Source organism: Eumetopias jubatus, unplaced genomic scaffold (assembly GCF_037043125.1).
Source record: "Eumetopias jubatus isolate StellerSeaLion01/CBP00866 unplaced genomic scaffold, mEumJub1_p1.0 scaffold_2, whole genome shotgun sequence".
Classification (NCBI taxonomy): Eukaryota; Metazoa; Chordata; class Mammalia; order Carnivora; family Otariidae; genus Eumetopias; species Eumetopias jubatus.
In genome coordinates, this window is record NW_028274808.1 from 14,007,334 (window position 1) to 14,029,333 (window position 22,000).

Genomic DNA, 22,000 nt, shown 5'->3' on the forward strand with positions numbered 1-22,000 from the left:
GAGCATGAGTGAATTTGACCAACAGGTTACTTAATCCTTTGGGCTTGAATATTTGTTTTTATTTCAGTTGCTAGATAGACACATAAGCTCATTGAACTTTTTGAAGTACAGATGATTCTAGGGATGTTTGTTATAAGCCTGATACATTGTAATCATTGGCTGAAGGGTTTTAAAGATATACTAAGTCCAATTAAAATCAGATTACATGCTAAAAATATAATTAAAAAATGTTTCTTTTGAATTAGGAACATGTTATGAAACAATATAAGACTGTTGCTAAGTTCTGTGGCCAAGTTTCAAAGCAGGTTTAACTAATATATCTGAAATAGATGATATGATTACCCTAAATCTGGTGTCCTGCCTCTTCATTTAGTCAATCAAATACTTTGCAGAAAAAATTGAGAAAAAATTAATAACCCAATAATGGAATTTGCTTTAACAACAGCTATGTTTTCCAGAGGTGTGCTGTGGTTAATAACTGAGTTTGATCCGTTTGATATTGTTATATACATGCTGTAGCAAGTTGAATCAGAACTTTTTAGTCAACTTTATTTCTAATAGTTTTTCCTTATTTTTTCAAATGCCTTGCCCACCGTTGCAGCTAAGATCCTGTTCATTAAATGCTTTATGTGGAATATGTGCACAGTGATGCTTTTCCTGTGTAGGACTGTGCAATCACCATCAAAGTGCTTCAACAATTTAGCCCTACTTAAGCAGCTGCATTTCTTAACCTTCAAATCCTTAGCTGTGAGTGCAGAAGATAATGCAGAAAACTGCCTTTTGAAGTCATATTGAACTCATTGACTTCCATCAGAAGCATTACAGTGGTTGCAAACATTACAGTGTAGATTAAATCCTTGAAGAGTTTGAACTATGTACAAAAATGGAGAGACAGATGCAAAAGACTTTTTATTGTTTGGAATTGCTAAGATCAAAATGTCTTTGTCTTTGATGGTATATTTGAATACTATATCTCGATTTATCATGGCACTTCAAAATTGCTTCACAAATAAAGAAAAGTCATATATTTGGTGCTAGAGATATTCTATAAAGCTCAAGAATACCTAAAATTGTCTTTTTATTCCTCATTTATTAACATTTTATTGTTATTGATTTATAAACATTGGTTTATAAAGATGCATAGGGATGCATCTTTACTACTGATGATATATATTTGTATTACCACGTTAAAGAGCTTATTATCTAATTTGCAAGATCGTCATATTGTATCATGGGTTGTATCATAGAGAACACATTTTGCATTCTGAGATCCAATTAAAGACAGAATGGAAATATGGATGATCATTTTTTTCTGTCAGAGCCAGACAGTAAATAGTTGAAACTTTGCAGGCCGTCAGGTCTCTACATTGGTTTCCTAGGACTGTGGTAACAAACTACCACAAACTCAGTGGCTGAAAACAACAGAAGTTTATTTTTTCAGTTCTGGAGGCAAGAAGTATGAAAATGAAGGTATGGGCAGTGCCATGCTTTCTCTGAAGTTCTTGGGAAGAATCTGCTCCATGCCTTTCTCCTAGCTTCTGCCATTGGCTCGCAACCCTGGGTATTCCTTGGCTTTTAACTGCATCACTCAACCCCCATCTCTGTCCTCACATGGTCTACTCTCCTGTTTGTCTGTACATCTCTGTATCCAAATCTCCTTCTCCCATCTCTTAGAAAGACAGCAGTCATTAGATTTAGGACCCACCCTAATCCAATATAACCTCATCTTAACTTGATTGCCACTACGAAGACCATAAGGTCTCATTCACAGACAGGTATTAAGGGTTAAAACTTCAATGTATCTTTTTGGGAAACACAATTCAGTTCACTACAGTCTCTGTTGCAACCATTCAACTCTGTCTTTGTAGCATGAACACGGCCAAGGACAACATGTAAATAAATACCTGTGCTGTGTCCCAATAAAGCTTTATTTACAGAAACAGGTGATGGGTCAGATTTGGCTGATGTACTGGAGTTTACCAGTGCCTGGTCTAACTAGCTGAAGCAAAATTGCAGTGGAGAAAAAAACAAAACAAAACAAAGAAACAATTTCCTCTTGCTTCAGTCAGTCCATTTTTAAAGCATAAAAATGCATACATACGTGTATATATAGCAGCACTTATTTTAAAATAGATGTCAACTCAAGGTAAGAACTGGAACTTTTGTAATAATTTCAAATCCCAAAGTTCTGTTACTAAAAATGCATGAATTATGATATTTATCTGGCCAGTTGAAAGCTTTTTGATGATCATTTAGTTATGAGAGTTAATACATACAGCCTTTTTTCCAAAGAGATTGAGATCACTATGGAAACAAGATTTTTCTTGAACTCAGACATACACATTCACTCTATTAGAAAGAATGTACCTGATTCCCCTCCACAAAAGGTAGGCTCCATGAGGGCAGGGACATTGTTTTATTTAATGGTATGTCTTCAGTATGTGGAAGAGAGCCGAATACATAATAGTCATTCAATAAATATTGACCTAAAGTAACCTTTGTTTTCCCTGGAATAAAGAGAATGAATTGGTGTGTTATTTTAAACATGTCATATAAAAATATGTCCCATTAACAGTATCTTGAAATTATTTATTATCTGAAACTCAAAGGAGAGCTACAATAAGAGAAATTCAATTTCTATTAAGAGCTTTTGGAAGAATTTGTAAAGAGAATAATGGGGTAATGAATCAGAAGGGGTCAGTGAAAAAATGTAATTTTTTTCTTATTTAATCAGATTCATGGAAAATCAGAAAACGGTAGGGAAGTCAAGATGTGTTTCAACAGCCCAGGTAAATAATAGCAACTACTTTTAACAGCCCATCTCAGTTCGGTACCAGGGAAATGTGGAAGCCCATGTGAAATAACCCTTCATGGGCAGTAGGGATAGGAGAAGATACAATTTGGTTCAAGAGATAGCAAGAGGAGCCATCCAGATTTTCCAAGCATGGGCTCTGGAACTCTGTGATCATTCCAGCTCAGAATTTCACCACTCTCCTTAGAGCTGTATGGAAGGCAGAAGTTAGAAAGTGAAAGGTAGAGGAGTCATAATGTTGCTCAGACAGAACAGAGGGTTGTTGACAGCATAGATGTAAACTGAGCCGATGTGAGAGAGTCAGCACCACAGTGCCATGTTGAAAGCACTTTAAAGAGAGGTGTGATGTGTATAATGATAGCCAAAGATCAAGAGAGAGGGAGAGATTCCTTGGGAAAGGGATTCTCCATGGGAGAAAATATCTAAGAAGTCACAGCCCTAAGGATGTGGAACCAAGAGAAGATCTGGGGCCACCAGAAATCATTTGTTTCAAGTTGATTATGGAATCACTCCAATAAAAAGTGAATTTAGGAAAGAAGGAGTGGAGTGGGAGCAAACACAGAAGGCCTTTGGGGACCTTCAGATTTAAGAGAAAGATCAAATGAGAAAGAGTAAAGACAACAGAGGATCATTTAAAATGCAGATTAGGCATGCCTGGGGGCTCTGTCAGAGGAGAGTGACTCTTGATCTCAGGGCCTTGAGTTCCAGCCTCACATCGGGTGTAGAGATTACTTAAATAAATAAATAAACTTTTAAAAAACTTAAAAAGTGAAATGCTGATTAGCCCTGGGCAGCCATCCCTACTTAGGCCCAGTCACTTTTACCCCTGTCCATTGAGCAAAATCAGGAAAAAACAGTTGCTAAGCAAAGAAACATAATTCGCCTTGCGCCTTCTAACTTAATTTTGCTACTGGCAGTTGCAAAAACTACACCATCAAATTAGCCACTTGAATTGCCTTAAAATAAGAATAAGAATAGCACTTTTTTTTTAAAGATTTTATGTATTTATTTGAGAGAGAGAGCACACACACCCGCACGCAGGGAGGCAGGGAGTAGGGGGAGGCAGAGAAGCAGACTCTCCGCTGAGCAGGGAGCCCCATGCGGGACTCGATCCCACGACCCTGGGATCATGACCTGAGGCCAAGGCCGACACTTAACTGACTGAGCTACCCAGGCACTCCTGGGATAGCACAGATTAAATTCATTTTCTAGAGAGGAAAATGCACTTTTAGGAGAGGAGTAGGAGAGAAGGATCTGCTTTTTCCATGGTTGAAGACCTTTAGGTCCTTAAAACATGAAATTGTGCCAACAGAAGAAAAAGTCTTTGCAAAAACTAATAAAATGTTCAATGTATCTGACAAAATTTCACTTCCAAGAAGCTCCCAATTTGCTCCTGCCCTTAAAAAAAAAAATCAAAAGATGGGGCGCCTGGGTGGCTCAGTTGTTGAGCGTCTGCCTTCGGCTCGGGTCACGATCCCGGGGTCCTGGGATCGAGCCCCGCATCGGGCTCCCTGCTCCGTGGGAAGCCTGCTGCTTGTGTTCCCTCTCTCGCTGTGTCTCTCTCTGTCAAATAAATAAATAAATAAAATCTTAAAAAAAATCAAAAGAAATAAAATAGTATAATTTTTGTAAGAAAAAGAAAGGGAATTTATTTGTGAATGGAGAAAATGCTGTGAGAGAAAATTGTCCCATTGTGGAAAATTTAACAAACATACTGAGGCCAACTTTGAGCTGGCTTCTGTAGTGAAATTTGATCTTGGCTTAATTTTTTTTATTAATGTGAAAAATCAGTTATAATACTAATACCTTAAACAAGCATCCATAACTCTCAGTAACAGAAAGTACGCCTCACTTCCTGGTAATACTGGATATTTTACAGTGATTTCACAAATTTTCATTTTGTTGTTGTTGAAAGCAAGTTTTCTAGATAGGCGATAATATTACTTTCCACCGTTTTCCAGATTGAGAAGGATGTAAGGCAGTCTGTTTTTAGATGAATGTTATGCTGACATTATGCAAACCTTTTATCTTCACAGAGAGGCCAATGAGAGTTGAACCCTGAGTGTAATTTGTGCCAAGCAGGACTGATGTGCGCCCAGAAGGAATGAAGTATGGATGTGAAAGAACGTAGGCCTTACTGCTCGCTGACCAAGAGCAGACGAGAGAAAGAACGGCGGTATACAAATTCCTCAGCGGACAATGAAGAGTGTAGGGTACCTACACAGAAGTCTTACAGTTCCAGTGAAACCTTGAAAGCTTTTGATCATGATTCCTCACGGCTGCTTTACGGAAACAGAGTAAAGGATTTGGTTCACAGAGAGGCAGACGAATACACCAGACAAGGTAGGTCATGGTTCTCATAAAACATGGCGCGCTCCAATGGTGCCAACTTGTAGGTGTCACTTTTTCTCCCCCCTCCAAGTTTGATGCCTATCACTCTGATTCAGATTTTTGAGGTATGAGATGGTCACATCGTATTCCAGAGTAAAGGTAGAAAGCCACCTACAGGCCCACTGACTCCAGGTAAGGGGACTGACACGTGTAGAGAATCACTGTACACAGTTTGTGTGTGAGCTTTGCGATTCTGCACATGGCCACTGTGTGTGCATAAACTGGACACCCACGTCTCTTGGGCTCCCTCACTGTCTCATGAAGGTGCTCACAGGCATTGTTTCTACAGTTAGAACTGATGCGAGGGAAAAGGAACAGTGGTAAGAAAAGCCCTGTTACCCTCATTAGAAAGTAAGAATCCTTATTCGAATAATCTCATGATCCACGCAACCTCTCTGTAAAGACAAGAACCTGCTATGGGAGGGTTCAGTTTTCTCTCTGGCAGGCAATCTAGAACGTTACAGTTACACCTAAAACATCCTTGCTTCTCATAATATAATCCATGACGATTTGGTCATTCGCATGTATTTGTTGAACATTTTTATGCTCTGTTTGCTGCCTGCATATTCTACCCGCGGCATAATGACTTCTATAACTACTTCACAATCTTAAACCTACCAATTTCCACGCTTTCAGACAATAGCTTATTTTAAACTTGGCATCTGTAGTTCTATTTTGTTTCTTCTAATACATTTTTGAGATGGGGGCAAGATTACGCCTAATAAAAATGAAATCCTCTTACATTTGTATTGCTTAGTCAATTTGCATAGAACTTAGCATCCCTTAGCTAATTTAATCAGGAAATGAGGAAAAACAAATTGAACTTCAAATGTAAAGAATATCTTCATTCTTTTCCAATCACCTTACAAACAGTGTGACTAACAGTTTGATATTGAGCAGGAACAAATTTAAGAAAAAGTAATAAAGCAATAAATCATTCAAAAGTTTGGAAATTTGCCATGGTTCTTTTCTTCTCTACCTTGTGGAAAGAGCCATCCTAACTAGATTGAAACAGTGTTCACTCACCCAAACCAGTTTACCTCAAAGAAGACTCATTTGATTTGCTAAAGAGAGATTTTTTTTTCCCCTAAAGCATGTCTTACGAATATTATAAGTATCATAGTTTATGAAAGGGGACAAAGTAGCTTAACATTTTTTAATCCAGTTTTTAAGGGAAGATCTAAAACATATGTTTAAGATAACTTCTCTGGGTCAGTCAAGGGACTTTAAGTCATTGTACAATGTCTTATAATTTCCAACCCAGTTATTTTCTTTCATATTGTCTACACAGCTGACATAGATTATCAGGGCACATTTTTTCACCAATTTAAAAAATCGTAGGTACTGTGAAATGCATGCAATCTGAACTCAGTGTGAAGCCTTGCTTTTTGTAACAAAAACAACTGCTTAGTGCCCTCTTGGAAAAAAAGAAATACATTGTGGAATACCATTAAAGGAAAAAAAAACCCGCACATGTGGTGTGATGCGTGGAGGAGGCTCATCTCCACCCCAAGCAAGCATTTAGTTTTGGCAGCAAAGAGGATGCTTAAACGGGTTAAAAATAGCGAGCTGAAATTTTCACCTCCTAGGCAGCGCTAATCCAGTGCAGACTGTTGTGGATGACATGGTGGTACCATCTGTGGGGACCCTGGAACCGAAGCTCTTAGGGGACCAAAGAGTACGATTACTCAGCTTCTCACCAGCCAAGGAGGGGAGAAGGAAAGGGGGCAGAGGAAAGACAGAGTGAGGAAGGAGCAGAGGGAGGCCCCTTGTCAGGAGCCGCTGAATGGAGGAAGGAGAAGAGGTTTCAAGGCAGAAGAGAAAGGAAAAGCAAGAGTGTGACAGTGCTGCAGTCCACCTGACATGTCCATAAATCAGGCCGTGTTAAAAACGTAAATGGAATGTACTGCTGTTTATAGCCAACATGCGCTGATTCCTTAGTAGGCTCCAGGCAGGGCGCTAATCAGGTTATGTGCACAATCAGCTAACCCTCCCAGTCACGGGGTATCTGTGGGCAGTGGTTGGGGGGGGTCCCAGTAGCGCCCTTCTCTCCCAGATGGAGAGGTCTCACATCCCACGGCTGGCCACAGCTGAGCTGGCACTCGAACCCAGGCCGGTCCACCCCTAGCACTCGGCTTCCAACCTCTGGGCAGGGACCACAGCAGAAAACGGGCAGTTCCGTGTAAGAATCGCCCTTTGCTTGAGCGGTGTCAATTTGGCCAGTTTGGCTGGTGTGGATAGAGAGAAATGGGGAGACATCTTTAGGAAATAAAATTGATAGGATTCTTTGTGACCAGGTGGGGTGAGGTTGAGGGAGAGGGTGATGTTGCAGATACTTTGATTCTCCGGTGGTTTGATACAGGGAATGTGTATGGCAGGAGCAGTAAATGTAGCAGAGCAATGACTAAGGAGAGTCTGCGATCGGATTATGTTTTTCTCTAGCAAGCCGAATGCAAAATCCTCCCAGGCTTTCATTTTCTTTGAACCTGACAAATGTCAATTTTTCCTCACTGACTATTATGCTGTGGGATTAATTATTTAATTGACAAAATGTGCTTCCTGCCACAGCTCCTGACATCATGCACATAATAAAAATGAAAGATGAAAAAATACTACGAGTAGCCAGAGATCTTTGAAACAATTCCAAAGAATCATGCTCATTTAGCTTGTCCATGGAGTTTTAAAACAACTTGTCAATTCTCCATCCGCTGATTCTTTGAATGACACGGGAAAAGCCGCTCCAGCCAGAGGAAGGGCTAAGTAGAGACCCTTCTTAATGCAATTACGTGGAGAATTCAAATCTAGAAACACCATGTTTTTATGTTTCTTGACCAATTTTGTGGCCTGTCATCAAACTTGATTTTAATCATCTTTTTGTGACTTTCCTGACTGGCAGGTGACTCTCGTTAATTACATGTTCTAGTTAGATGCCATAAAGCTGGAGATGATTTCGTTTTCACAATAATGTGTAATCTGACTGGATCTCACTAAGGTCTCTCTGTCTCTCTCTCTTTTTTTCAGTCTCTTCATGTGGTTTATTAGGTGATGGAAATAGTTGTTCTTTTAGCAGTTGTGGAACTCTCTGTAGGTGTGATGGGGTTAGGGTAACAATGGCTTGTTTTGCATTCTTGGATACCATTTTCTTTGATTCATCTTTGAAGAGAATTTATCCTGTCAGGTCTAAGACACATTTCTCACGAAACAGCTGCAGAAGATCATCCCACAGTTTTAGAGAAGTGATAAAATAAGAGATCGTTTTTTTTTTTCTCTGCACTATATACACTGTTTGTAGTGTCCTTAACCAAACGAAAATGCTTATCAACTCCAACAAGGAATGTTGGCCATGAGGGTGATTTTTTGAAACAAGGTGGTGTCTGGAAGTCAGAACGCTTTTGTTCCCCAGAACCATGAGCCTGAAAAGAACAACTCTGTGACAGTCTTCGCCCAAAAACATTTACCAGTCAGTCAGTCATTGCTGTTGGGTGGTGAATTGCAGAATTTTAAAATGAAAAGACCACCATTTACTCTTCATTTATAGAATGGCAATGGGGAGGAAGGTTATCCGTTTTTAAATTTGAACAACAGATAACATTATGTCTGTATTTATACATACCTGACATCAAAACAGAACATAAACTTGCAAAGTAGGAAAGGGAAGCAGGAGGGCAGGTTGACAAAGATAGGCCCTCGTTGATGTCTAAGTGTGGCTCAGCGCAAGTCTTCCCTGACAGCTTGCTTCCGGCCCCAGAAACTCTCCTTTTTCCTTACTGCTGCTCTGGGATTTGCCTTCTCTCCCTGCTTGTCATTGTCAGTAGCACCCCTGCCCCCAGCTCTCATAAACATGGCTTCGGCTTCTCCCCTCATCACATTGCTGGTCTAAGACCAGTTCAAGTGTAGTAGATCCCACAGAACCTGATTTTTCACTGCTGTACCTCCTTAATGGGCTGCCTCCTGAGTCCATCTTTTCTACAAATACTCTTCCTTACCAAGGATAACCCCCTTTTGTGAAACAAAAGCACGGTAGAGGAGTTGTCCAGGTTTTCCTGTAAATACGTGTCCAGGATTCCAGCCCGATGGGGTATTGAATAATGCCTCATCTGCCCATCCCCTAGCCAACTCCTTACCTCCTCCGAGCCGAGCGGTGATCTAGGGTGCAAGGGAGATCTAGAATTCTACAGGGCCCTGAAGGACAAAGCTGATGTGGGCAGTTTTTCCCTTTGGGTCAGATGGGAGCTCAGAATCGGGGTGCAGCCCTGGGGTGAAGATCAGAAAGAAAGCTGTGACTTCGTGGCACCACAGAGGCTGACCTCCCTCTCCACAGTCCTTCCGGGAGTGAAGGTTGCCTTATGGGAGCAGCTGGTGTCCTTGGTCCCTCAGGAGCTGGGGAACCCAAGCAGATGCATTGTCTCCACTCTGATATTGTGAGAGTGCCAGGCAAGGAAACAGGGAGGAGAAAGATTTGTCTCTTGGTCCCTCAGGAGCTGGGGAACCCAAGCAGATGCATTGTCTCCACTCTGATATTGTGAGAGTGCCAGGCAAGGAAACAGGGAGGAGAAAGATTTGTCTCTAGAGTCTAATAGGACTTACTAAAGCACCCCAGGAAAGCCACAACATGCTTAATGGCACCCAAGAGGCAAGAAGTAGAATAGGATGCAAGGCAAGACAAACAAATTAGGAAGCTGCTCATGAAAATGAGCAATGGAGATAGAAGAGGAGAACTTGAACCCAAACAAAGAAGTAGAAGAGCACTTACAGAAATCTAAGTACGGAAAAAGGCAGCAACAACAAAATCGACAATAACCACCAAATGCTGGGGCGGGGGGAGGGGGAAAGCCATCATTTACAAATGAAAAAATGTAATAGATTCATTGAAGAAGAGTATGTACTCATCGACGAAATCCAAATTAATAGTTTTGAAGAACAAGTAGAAGAAATAACTCAAAACAAGAAACAAAGTTCCAGGTAAAATTAAAAAGAAAACACACACGTGTACACATATACACACCCCTAAGCCCATCCTAGAGAAATTTTGTGACTTTTGAGAGAAAGATATTTTATAAGATTCTATGGAGAGAAAACAAGTTACTTTTCTTGTTGCTTACAAAAGAAACAAAAAGATGGGGCGCCTGGGTGGCTCAGTCGTTAAGCATCTGCCTTCGGCTCAGGTCATGATCCCAGGGTCCTGGGATCGAGCCCCGCATCGGGCTCCCTGCTCGGTGGGAAGCCTGCTTCTCCCTCTCCCACTTGCCCTGCTTGTGTTCCCTCTCTCGCTCTGTCTCTATCTGTCAAATAAATAAATAAAAACCATAAAAAAAGAAACAAGATTGATGAATTTCTCATCTACAACAATGAAAGTAGAAGACAATACAATACCATCTACGAAGAGAAAAGAACCACAGCCCAGGGATTCTCTATGCAGGGAAGACATCATTCATCTCTCAGAGAAAGTGCAAGATAGCTAGGGACCTGCAAAGACCGTATCAGCAATGTACACCATCTAAGGAAGTATTCAAGAAAGCAGTACCGACTGAATCAGAATCACAGCCCATGAAGAGGAGAGGAAACAGTGATGAGCAGTCAACTTTGCAGTACATATGTGGATAATTCCCAAATGATGATGGCAGAGCAACTGGAAACATATACGAAGCATTACAAGGGAGACTTTAAAAAAAGGCTTGAGCTAAAACTGATCACTTATCTCAGCAATATCCAGTAGCTGGAGGAAAGTAAACGTGTTCCAAAATCTCACCTAAAGAGGGAGAGGGGGAAACAGTCATGGAATAGAGTTTTAATGGGGGAAGATAATTGCTACCTTGCGTTCATATAATAAGGAAAAACATGTATTTGAATATGAATGTCAGGAAAGGGAGGTAATCATTAGAGCAATGAGAAAAGCATAATAGACCTACCTAATTAGCAAGAGGGGGAAAGGAATGAATAGCAATCTGATCAATTTAGCAGAAACTGCTCCAAGGAAAAAGAGGAAACAAGTACAATCATGAATAACCATAAAACAGGACGAAAGAAGGCAAATCTACTATATTACATATTACATGAAATGTAAATATGCTGAATTTTGACACAAACAGAACTATTCTGTTGGTTTATAAGTTATTGGCATTTATAATAAATGGACTTAAAATGGTAAAAGAATGGTTGAGAATAAAGAGATGGATAAAGAAGTATCAGGTAAATACCAACAAAAACAAAAGGAAAGCAAGAATGGCAGTAATAATATTAGGAACAGCAGAATTTACTATTAGAAACACTAAACAAGACAAAGAGGACCATAAATCAAATGATAAAAGACAGAAGGATGAATACTCTTCAACTGCACACATTAAACAATGTAGTAGCTAAGTTTATAAAGCAAAAAGTATTAGAAAAAAATGGTTGTTAAAATACATTTATTGGGGGATATTTTGGTTCACCTGCTTCAGCATCAGATCTAAAAGACAAAAATAAGGGAGCAATTATATAATATTAATAAAAATGTTCAGCTAAGATATATGTACAGACATTTATAACCAGCAGATGGAAGGGATACAAATTTTCATAATTCCGTAGAATAGTTGCAAAAACCGATTGTGCCTTTAGCCACAAAAAGAAACATTTAAAAAAATCAGAAAAGTAGAGACTTTATAAGTCAAAATGTTTGATCATATAATTCAGTAAAATTTGAAATAAATAACCAAAAGATAAACAAAAACTCTTTCCTTCCATGGATTATGGCAACCCTAGATTTTGATAAGAAGCAATGGAAAGCAAGGAAAAGAAAGTTCTGCTTTCAAAATTTATAGGAGACAGAGAAAGCCATAATCATAGGGAAAATATATTGTGAAGGACTATATTTAAAGAATAAAGACCAACAAATAGGAATTTGCTATCCATCCTAAAAAATGGGTAAAATATCAGAAAAATAAACCAAAGGAAATGGAGGTGGGAGATAATCAAGACAAAACTGAAATTAAAAACAAACAAAAAAGCTGATTCTTTAAAAAGACCAAGGAAATAGAAAGCCCTGGATGGTCCCAATTAAAAAATAATGAGAACAAAATAGAGATACTGAAGACTGTGTAACAACTAAAAGGGACTGCTCCACACAACAGTTTAAATCTAGAGGAATTTATTTTTTCTTAGCAAAATATGATTGACCCCAAATTATTTCAAAACAATGGAGAGAACTTATCAAGACCAATTATCTCAGAAGAGATTAGAAAAGTTGCTGAAAGGGCACCATTACCCAGGAAAGAGTTCCTTCTGGTGAAATTTCTGTTCCTAGGTAAATTTTACAAAACCTTTAAAGTGTAGCTCAATCCAAGGTTCAAAAAGCCATTTAACACCACACGTAAACACCCAAAAGATTGAAAGTACTGAAATTCATATTATGAAGCTGGTATAACCTTACTAACCTGAATACTAACTTGATTAAAATAGTACAGAAGAGAGTCTATCTAGAACAAAATTACTTCTCAATATATGTGTAAAAATTAGTCTATATAACTGTTCGCATGTAAGAATCTAGCAATGTATGAAAAGGGTAATCTTCTAGGCCAAATTAATAACCGAGTAGTTACTAATCCTTGGTATAATGTGAGGATTTTTCAATGTTAGGAAGTCTATTAAAATAATTAGATTAATAAATCAAAGTGGAAAAACATTATCTTATCAATAAATGATGAAAAGGTTTGAAATAAAATTTAGAAACCATTCCTTATTAAAATAAAACTCATTAAGTAAAACAAGAATTAAAAACATTTAAATATCTTAGTCATAAATAAGATGATCAGATCATCAAAAAAAAATTAAACAGTATTCTAATTGGTGAGATCCTAGGACCATTTGAACTAAAATCAGGAACATGAGAAAGGCTCACCTACTCTCCCACAATCAAAATTCAAAATTGTTTTAGATGTTTTAGCAATTGCAGTAAGAGAAGAAAAATAATTGATTTATATATTGGAAACAGTTAAAATCAGCACTTCTATTAATTATATATCAATTGTGTACACACAAAAGTTGTGTATCTCTAAAGTTAAAAAAATATATAATTTGAAGCAAGGTACCTGGAGGAATACAGGATAAATATATAGACATCATAGGTAATGTAGCAGAGTAGTTAAAAGTATAGATTCTGATCCAGGTGCTCTGTGTTTGAGCCCCAGATCTGCCATTCATTAGCCAAGTGGCAAGTGGCAAGTGACCTGATCTTGGCCAAGCAACTGGCTTGGGCCAATTACTTAATTCTCTGTTCAATCTATAGTTTATTGAGAATGAAATGAGTTAATATATGTAAACTGCTTAGAATAATGTCCGGTGCATGTTAAATACTATTTTTAAGTAATTATTAAGTAACAATTGGCTAGATTTGGAAGTCAGAAAAAAACTTCCTATCCCAATAGCAACAAACACTATAAAACTCTTTGGAATAAATTTTATAAGAGTGGTATGGGACCTAATATGAAGGAATCTATGAAATGTTATTGGAAGACATAAAATAAGATCCGAATAAATGGGAAGACAGGCAATGGTTTTAGATGGGAAGATTGGTATCATAAGACTCTCACTTCTCCCAAAATAAACGTGTGGAGGTCAAGGTTTGTTTTTAATTGGAGAACGGGGTCTTAAAATTCACATGGAGGAATAAATCTGGAAATAGCCAAAAATATATTTAAAAGGCAAATAATGAGGATAAAATGGCCTTAACATATCTTTTTTTAAAATGCTATGAAGCCACTGTGATCACATCTATATGCTATTGGCATAAATAAAGACAAGTCAATTAGTGCAAAAGACTAAAATTTCAGAAATAGATCCTAGTATATAGGGAAAGTTAGCATAAAACAGAAAATGGTTTTTCTATTCAGTGGGATTTGATAAATGGTGCTGGCACAACTGGTTATCCATCTGGAAGAATATAAAATTGGACCCATATCTCTCAGCATATTCAAAAATAAGTTAAGATGGATTAAAGACAAATGTAAAACGTAAAGCAAAAAAAAAAAAATTCTAGAAGTTAATTTGAAAGGTAGAATAAAGGAGGAATGACTTGATCTGAGAGTAGCAGGAAGCTCCCCAAACAATGGCTTAAACATCTAACAATTAATTATTTCCTGACAAAACAAGAAGTCCAGAGGTAGACTGTTCAGGGTCCGAAGATGCCATCAAGGACCCAGGTTCCTTCTGTCTTTGTTTGCTCTGCCATCCTTAGCGTGTGGCCTTTGTCCTGTGGAGGCCCAGATGTTTGCTGCATTTTCATATTCCTGGCTGAAACAGGATAAAAGCAAAGGGGAGAAGGCCTTCCCTACTCTGGACTGTTTCTTTTTATTCCCCAGAGACGTCTTCCTACATCTCTTTTTTCAGAACTGTTATACTTGGCTATGCTTAGCTGCATGAGAAGAGGGAACATTTACTATTTTTGCTTTCCAGCTTTTATAACAGAGGAAGGCAAGGAAAAAGTGGTTGTGAATCCACACAGCCTGCCCCAGAGACCACACGTACACCTCGAAAATAGGGGAGACCATTCTAATAGAAACAGAAAACCCAGGAAGAAAAGCTTAAATGATTAATTTTCTTATTTAAAACCTTCGATATGTAAATGAAAATGCCATAAGCAAAATTATCATTGGGACGTGTGTTTACAATTCCTGTGACAGATGTAAGGTCTCTACATAATACACTAAGAGTAACTTTTACAAATTGAAAACAGAAAGACAAACAATCCAATGGGAACATGGCATGACTAAATGACTCACAGAAGAACAAATTCAAGTGGTCAGTAAACACATGGAAAGGTGATCTGTTTTTCCTGTTGGTCTGAGAAAGGCGGTAGCTGATCCCCCCCGCCACCATACAGCTCGTATCCTGACTTCTGGCGCTGAGCATTTGTGTACCTCGTGACTACCAGCGGTGTGCCTGGGGAGTTCCTCCCACCTTGGAAAGCAGAAAATTAATGGAAGAGGCTATGGTGATGAGAGGTTTTCCCTGTTGGAATTCTGAACACATTTCTTCAAGGAGACAGCCTCCTTAGCTGGATGTCATGCTCTATTGTGCTGTTAATCCAGTTCCTCAGATACTGCTAACTTAATAGACTTACATGTTCCATCATGGCTTATTTTCATGGGAAAATATACCCAGGTGACCCTTGAACAATGTGGGTATTGGGGACCCTGACACCCCACACAGTTGAGAATCCACGTCTAACTTCTGACTCCTCCAAAACTTAACTACCAATAGACTACTATTGACCGGAAGCCTTACCGATAACATAGTCAGTTAACATATACTTGTATGCCTGTCTGTTACATGTATTATATTCCCTATTCTTACAATAAAGTAAGCCAGAGCAAAGAAAATGCTATTAAGAAAATCATAAAGAAGAGAAAATACATTTATAGCACTGTACCATATAAAAAAATCCACATATAAGTGGACCCAAGCAGTTCAAACCTGTGTTATTCAGGGGCAACTGTACTGATCCCTATCAATTTCTGAACACAATGCATTCCTAAAGTGAGGACTTTCTAGACAACTGTGAAGTTTGGGCTTAGGAAGAAGCCCCCAGAAAAGAGCAATTTATGAATTGCTTTACTCAAAATTTTACTCAAAAATATTTATAAAGGTATATGAAGTAAACACAACAAAAATCCATAGAATTGGTGAGAGAGAGAGTGAGAAAAAGAAAGAAAGAAAGAAAGAAAGAAAGAAAGAAAGAGAAAAAGAAAGAAAGAAAGGAAAGAAAGAAAGAAAGAAAGAAAGAAAGAAAGAAAGAAAGAAAGAAAGAAAGAAAGCAAGCAAGCAAGCAAGCAAGCAAGCTGCATGTGTAATTAAATATGGAAAATTTGGGGTTTTTATTCCTCCTTTCATCCAGCTTCAGCCAGGGTGAGATTTCATTTGGTGCTGGGCAGAGGCACATTGTCTCAACTGAACCATAACCACAATCCTCTTAAAAACAACTTTTGCTGGCATTGCACTATAATGTTTTGCTGGATAAAGACATATTGCCCATTAGGATAATAGCATCCACAACATATCCAGGATTGTGCTGAGGGAGAGAACGAATGAAGAGTTGGTGGTAAAGGGATGGGACTGTGCCTTTAAAATATTTTCATCAATTTCCAAATAGAAAAAGGCCCATTTTTAGCTCTTAGATATAGATCACTTCGGGGGAGGGGAGCAGTTTTATTGCTGGAATATTACTAAAATGATAAATAATTTAAAAATCTTTTTATATGCTGTATGTTCCAGAGAGGTCAAAAGAATTAGATTCATATTTCTTAGATGTAGAACATGAAGGTTGTACATATCATTTTAGAATGTCACCAATAGCATTGGGCAGATGTAAAAATAGTATTGACAGTGCCTTCAAGATACCAATTATGTGTCTTTCTATACCATTTTATCCTGCTTCAGAAGGGAAATGGAATGCATTCATTTTTTTTCTTACCCCTTTTATTTTTATTTTATTTATTTGTGTTTTTTGCATTATGAAAATATATTAAACATCCCAGCATGTTGGAAATTGTGAAAGAGGAAGATTTGAGAGCCAAGAGCAAAATGCTTTTAATTTTAAAGACTGAGATTTAGTTTAGTCTTGGATGCCATTATAGTGAATAATGGGAACTGATCCTAGACTTCAAAAGAAATGTGACCATATGGTCTTACCATTCAGCACTTAATGCTGCTATGAATTTCCAGTTATACCCCAAACTTTTCATTTCCCCAGTGTTCCCCCTCACCTCTGTCATCATACAAAAATGAAAGGAATCTGAAACCCTTTTTCTGAAATACTTCTGAAGATACTTACTGGTGCCGAGAAAACTTTTTCTTTGTGAGAGCAGGGTTTTATGAAGAAAGACAAAAATCCGAAGCATTAATCAGATCCACCAGGCTCATTACCGCAACTCCAAAGTTTATTACTTTTAAATATTAACTACTTAAAATGATTCATTTAGAGATCACAATGATTAATCCTTCTCAGTCACTAGAAATGTCAGCGGCAGGATTAAAGGATTTAGATGGTCATGTTTACTCAACCTTCCATTTCTGTACTTAAAGACACAAGTTAAATAGCTTCAGTTTATCATCACCTCACGTCCATGTTTTCCTCTGAGCTCCCTCTTTTGGCTCCCCTGCCTAACTGATTGTTAACTAATTTGGGCTATTAAGGAGGAAAGGGCTTCGTTCAGACTTGGCGGCCAACCTACTTTGTGGATTACCTACCAGAAGGTGTGAGTACATAGATGTAGCTCATAGCCCTTCTCTGGCCACAGTGGGGGTAATCCTTTCTCCCTGCCTCGGCCTTTATTGGTCTGATGTCTTGAGCCCCCAGCTTCCTGCTAAGTCTGCATCCCGTCCTCACCACGTGGCCGGCTTTGGATCCACGTTGTGAATCACCACGATGCCTTCAGTAGGAATTATTAAACACCTGCTGCTTCTTGCCTGCCCTATGCCTATTTATACCAATACCTACTGTGGATGCCTCAGACATCAGCAGATAGGCGGGAGCCGTGTTATCATCCTTGGGTCTTGGATTGTTCCGAAGAAATAAATACTATGTGAAAAAAGAAACAAATTCATTTCAGAATGCTTTTGATAAAAACCAGTTGTTAAAGTTATTTCTCTAATTACAAATGGCCGCCATTATCAAAGTGGCACTATTTCGTGGTTGGGTATGTAAATCCTTCGTGATTCATGCTCGCGAAGATGCTGTTTCCTTAGAAGTCAGCAGGCTCGCAACCCAACGTTTCGGAGATTTGAGCCACCAAGCCTTCTCTTCGGTTTCTGGGTTTGCCCTCCCCTGGAGCTTCACAAATCTTCTCTTGAAGAAAATATGGATTCTCTGGGCCATTCATTCTAACCCTGCTTTCTCTGCCTGTTCCCTTCCCGCCCTCCTCACCAAGTTCACTGTGGCACCTCCGCCTCCTGTCTTCATTGGCACACAGGTGCCCTTCCCAGCTGAGTTCAGGATGAATGCCATCAGGGCACCCTGCAATGGCTTCCATTAGACTCGTGTTTTGAGTAATAAACCGGATTACAATTATGACATGCAGTGGTCATGTTCTCTGTCTTCTAAGAATTAGAGATTATCAGTCTGTGGTGATGGATGTTAATATCACATTAACAGATAAAGGGAGCAAGCTGTTAAAGGTACTTGCATTTTACATACAGAGTAACATGGGTTGGAACGGTTAAGGTATTTAGTGGGATTTAAAGTTAATTCTTAAAATGTAGTTTTGTGTAGTGCCTTTTAAGTAGAGATGTATACCATCACTGAAATTTCTATTGCATGTTCAAGGATGGGTATTCTATTCAAATAGTGACAAATTTAGCATAAGAAGGTGAAAACGTTTGGATTGTCCCATAAAATATGCATTAGGTCTCAAAGGGGAAAGAGTTACATACATTTCTATTTTTGCGTGATCTTATCATTTTGCAAACACAGCAAAAAAGGGAACGCCAGATAAGATGGTGGTGACATTAATTCCGCAAGCATCAAGTAGGAAATATTTGCCCAACTTGTCGTTTTGTGTTCTGCTCCGCCTTTGGAAGAACATCAGTCCATGCCTGAGAACGGATAATCCACGCAAACTCACAGCAACCAAGGAAAATATTTAAAGAGAGTTGTAGGTTATTTTATTTCGGTCTGCTGAGTGTCTATTGATTCTTCTATCCATTTCCCAAACTCAGTTTGGAGCATTATTATTATAGAAGAAATGGATGGGTATTCTTTTTGCAAAGCCTTATATGTTGAAAGGGCAGAAAGGAAGTGAGAGACAAATATTGCTCCAAGCTTTCTTACATAACTTCACTTCTTTACAATTAACGAGGAAGGATTTTTAAAACCCAGCTTTTCCAAGAGGGGCTAGTAAGTTAAAATTCTAATTATTGAATAGGAGCTATTAAAGAGCAAATCAAAAAAACCATATATTTGTTTCTGTTAAAAGGAGATAAGCTTTAAGTCTTCTTTATTATGTTTTTTAAATTAAGGAAATTATCATGCAAAGTAAAAATTCAAAACTATAAAATAGAATATCACTAACTTCCTTCACTTGCCGTCCCTTCTAAATGATCATCACAACAGTTTTCTTGCCTTCCTCACCTTCATTCACACTCAAAACCAGAAGCACTCACATAATCTGTTGGTTCTCTCTCTTAGTTTCCAAAAATGGCATCAGACTGTACACACCATTCTGCAACTTGTGTTTTTTTGCTTAAAATATGTATAATGGGCTTCCCTCCAGATCCAAAGAGAGAGGTCCAAACTCACTGTTTATGCTAGCCACGTAATGTTCCATCGAATGGGCTATATATAATGTATTCAGCCATTTCTGGTAAGCATTCCAGTTATTTTAATTCATGCAACAGTGCCATAGGAATCATTATTTGCACATGTATGTTTAAAATCAGGTGATTTTAGTCTCAAAGGTAGACTTTCTGAGCAAAAGAGCAGTTTTCATTTTAATAGAAAATCATTTTCAAAGAATAAATCAGCATAATAGAAAGCAAAGAAAAAAATAATAGCATAAAATTATAATGAATTCACATAGCAGGCCCAGAGAATCAACTACTGTTTAAAGGAACAACAATTCTTAGTTTGTCTCCCAAATTTCAGTGCCACTGACCTACATCCCAGTTCCCCACTGCAAACCTGCTGTGTGATATACTCGCTCGCAGTGTGGTATAAGAATCTACCGATAATAGCAGGTCCTGGGGAGGAATGATATGCAGAAATGGGACCCCTCACACACTGCTGGAGGCAATGTAAAATGGTGCAGCCATTGTGGAAAACAGCCTGGCGGGGCTTCAAAAGGTGACACATAGAGCTAACATATGACTCAGCAGTGCCTCTCACGAAGACATATATTGACAATAACTTGTACATGGATATTCACAACAGTACTTCATAATAACCAAAAAGTAGAAACAACTCAAATGTCCATGAACTGATGAAGGGGTAGGTAACTGAACCCAAGTGCACCTGCCTGTTGTGTGGCAAAGCCAATCACGGAGACATCGGGGGTGTACTAAGGAGACCGTCTCTTCAGGAGGCAGGCAGAGGAGGAGATGGAAGGGCGAGCTCAAATCCGCTTCCCCAAAGGGGGACAAGAATAGGTTTTTATAATCATAGGGGTGAGATTCCATACATATTGATGAAAAGGGGCCGCAGGGAGACTTAAGGTTAGCCATGAAGAAAGATGGAGCATGCGCATTGAGCAAACATAGATGTAACATACGTCCCGTGTTCACTTTGGGATGGAGACTTAACATCAGAATGAGGCAGAATTCAGCCCCTGACGTCCGGAGGTTATCTTGGGACAAGGAGAAGGGGCTGTGGGCACGCTCTGAGAGCTGGTATAAGCTGGATGGGGTCTTGGGCTAGTTACCCCTGGGTAAGGAACGCGGGGCCTTGCTTCTTCCTAGGCTGGAACCATATCAGTTGACTTTGAATCCAGGCCTCTGCAGAGAACGCCAGTGAGTTTGTTAGTGGGGTCTGAATGACACAATAACTGATTAAGGGAAACAGTCTCTGGAAAACAAGTTTTAAACCCTCTGCTCATTTTAACCTCGTTAACCCTTTGGGGCACAGATTCAATTCCCCCCTGCGTTATGGTCACTGCTCAATCATGAGGACTTGGGACGATGACCACTCTGGCTACTTCTTGATCTCCTCAGGGGTAGGTGTTGGGTGAAGAGCACTGTTTGTAAATCTTGGCTGTGACATGCCCACAGGCTGGGCTAAACAGAAGTTTTTAACCTAGAGGTCACAGCAGAAAGGGAAATAGAAGCTATGTGAGGTCAGACATGCTGAGTTTTTCCCTGTTAGCGATATTCCATCCGTTGGAATACTATTTGACCATAAAAATGAAATACTGATATATACTACGGTATGAATGAACCTGAAAGCATTATGCTAAGTGAAAGAAGCCGGTCACAAAAGTCCACATATTGTAGGGTCTCTTTTATTTGAAATGTTCAGAATAGTGACAGAGAATGGATCGGTGGTTGCCTAGGGCTGGGGTGAGGACGGGTGGGTACGGGGGACAATGGGAGGTGACCGATCATGGGTACAAGGTTTCTTTGGGGGTGATAAACCTGGTCTAAAACTGTTAGTGATAGTTACACACCACAAGGCATTTACTAAAAACCGTTGAATTGCACATTTTAAATGGATGCAATGTATGGCTTATGCGTTGTGTCTGAATAAAACTTTTTTTTTTTTTTTTAAATAACAAACAAGGGAGAGAGAAAGCAAAATCTAGGCATAGAGAAATCTAGACTCTGGAGGGGAAGAAAATACCATGAGTTCAGAACTGGACCACCCAATAGTACGGTCTGTTTCTTTTCAACTCACATAGAGATAGTAGATGTCTCGCTGAAAAATCCTTCCCTGCTCTGACTGGGTTATAGATGCGGTGTGAGAAAAAGGCCAAGTAGCTAAGCCATTTTTTTCAATCCCTTTCTTTTATGGCTTTGTTGCTATGTGCTGACCTTACCTGAAACATTTGTTCTTACCTGGTCCTGCCCACTTTATCGCAGACCTTCCCTCTCTTTTTCAAAATATGAATTTTTTTTAATGATACAACCTGCCTACATTGTGTTTATTCAGTTTTTAAAATAGATTTTCAAATTTATGACTGTTGTAAAACACAAATGCCTAATCCAATCCAAGCTAACCTTGCCTTTTAATCACAATGACACTCATGCTCAGGTATACTTTATTCTCGCTGCAATTTATTGTTTGGGTACCGCTTCAAATTGTAATGGGAAACTCTGTGTTGGCCCTGCTGATCAAGG

The 22,000-nt window shown here is 38.9% G+C and overlaps 1 protein-coding gene across 11 annotated transcripts in view; it reads left to right on the forward strand.

Moving 5' to 3' along the window:
• Positions 1-4,923: 4,923 nt before the first annotated feature.
• TENM3 (teneurin transmembrane protein 3) overlaps positions 4,924-22,000 on the forward strand; it is a 447,649-nt gene continuing 430,572 nt past the window's right edge. For all 11 annotated transcript variants that reach the window (XM_088020902.1, XM_088020899.1, XM_088020901.1 and 8 more), the window contains exon 1: positions 4,924-5,155. In XM_088020902.1, the coding sequence (XP_087877028.1) occupies positions 4,924-5,155 (232 nt within the window). The remainder of the gene's footprint in view (positions 5,156-22,000) is intronic.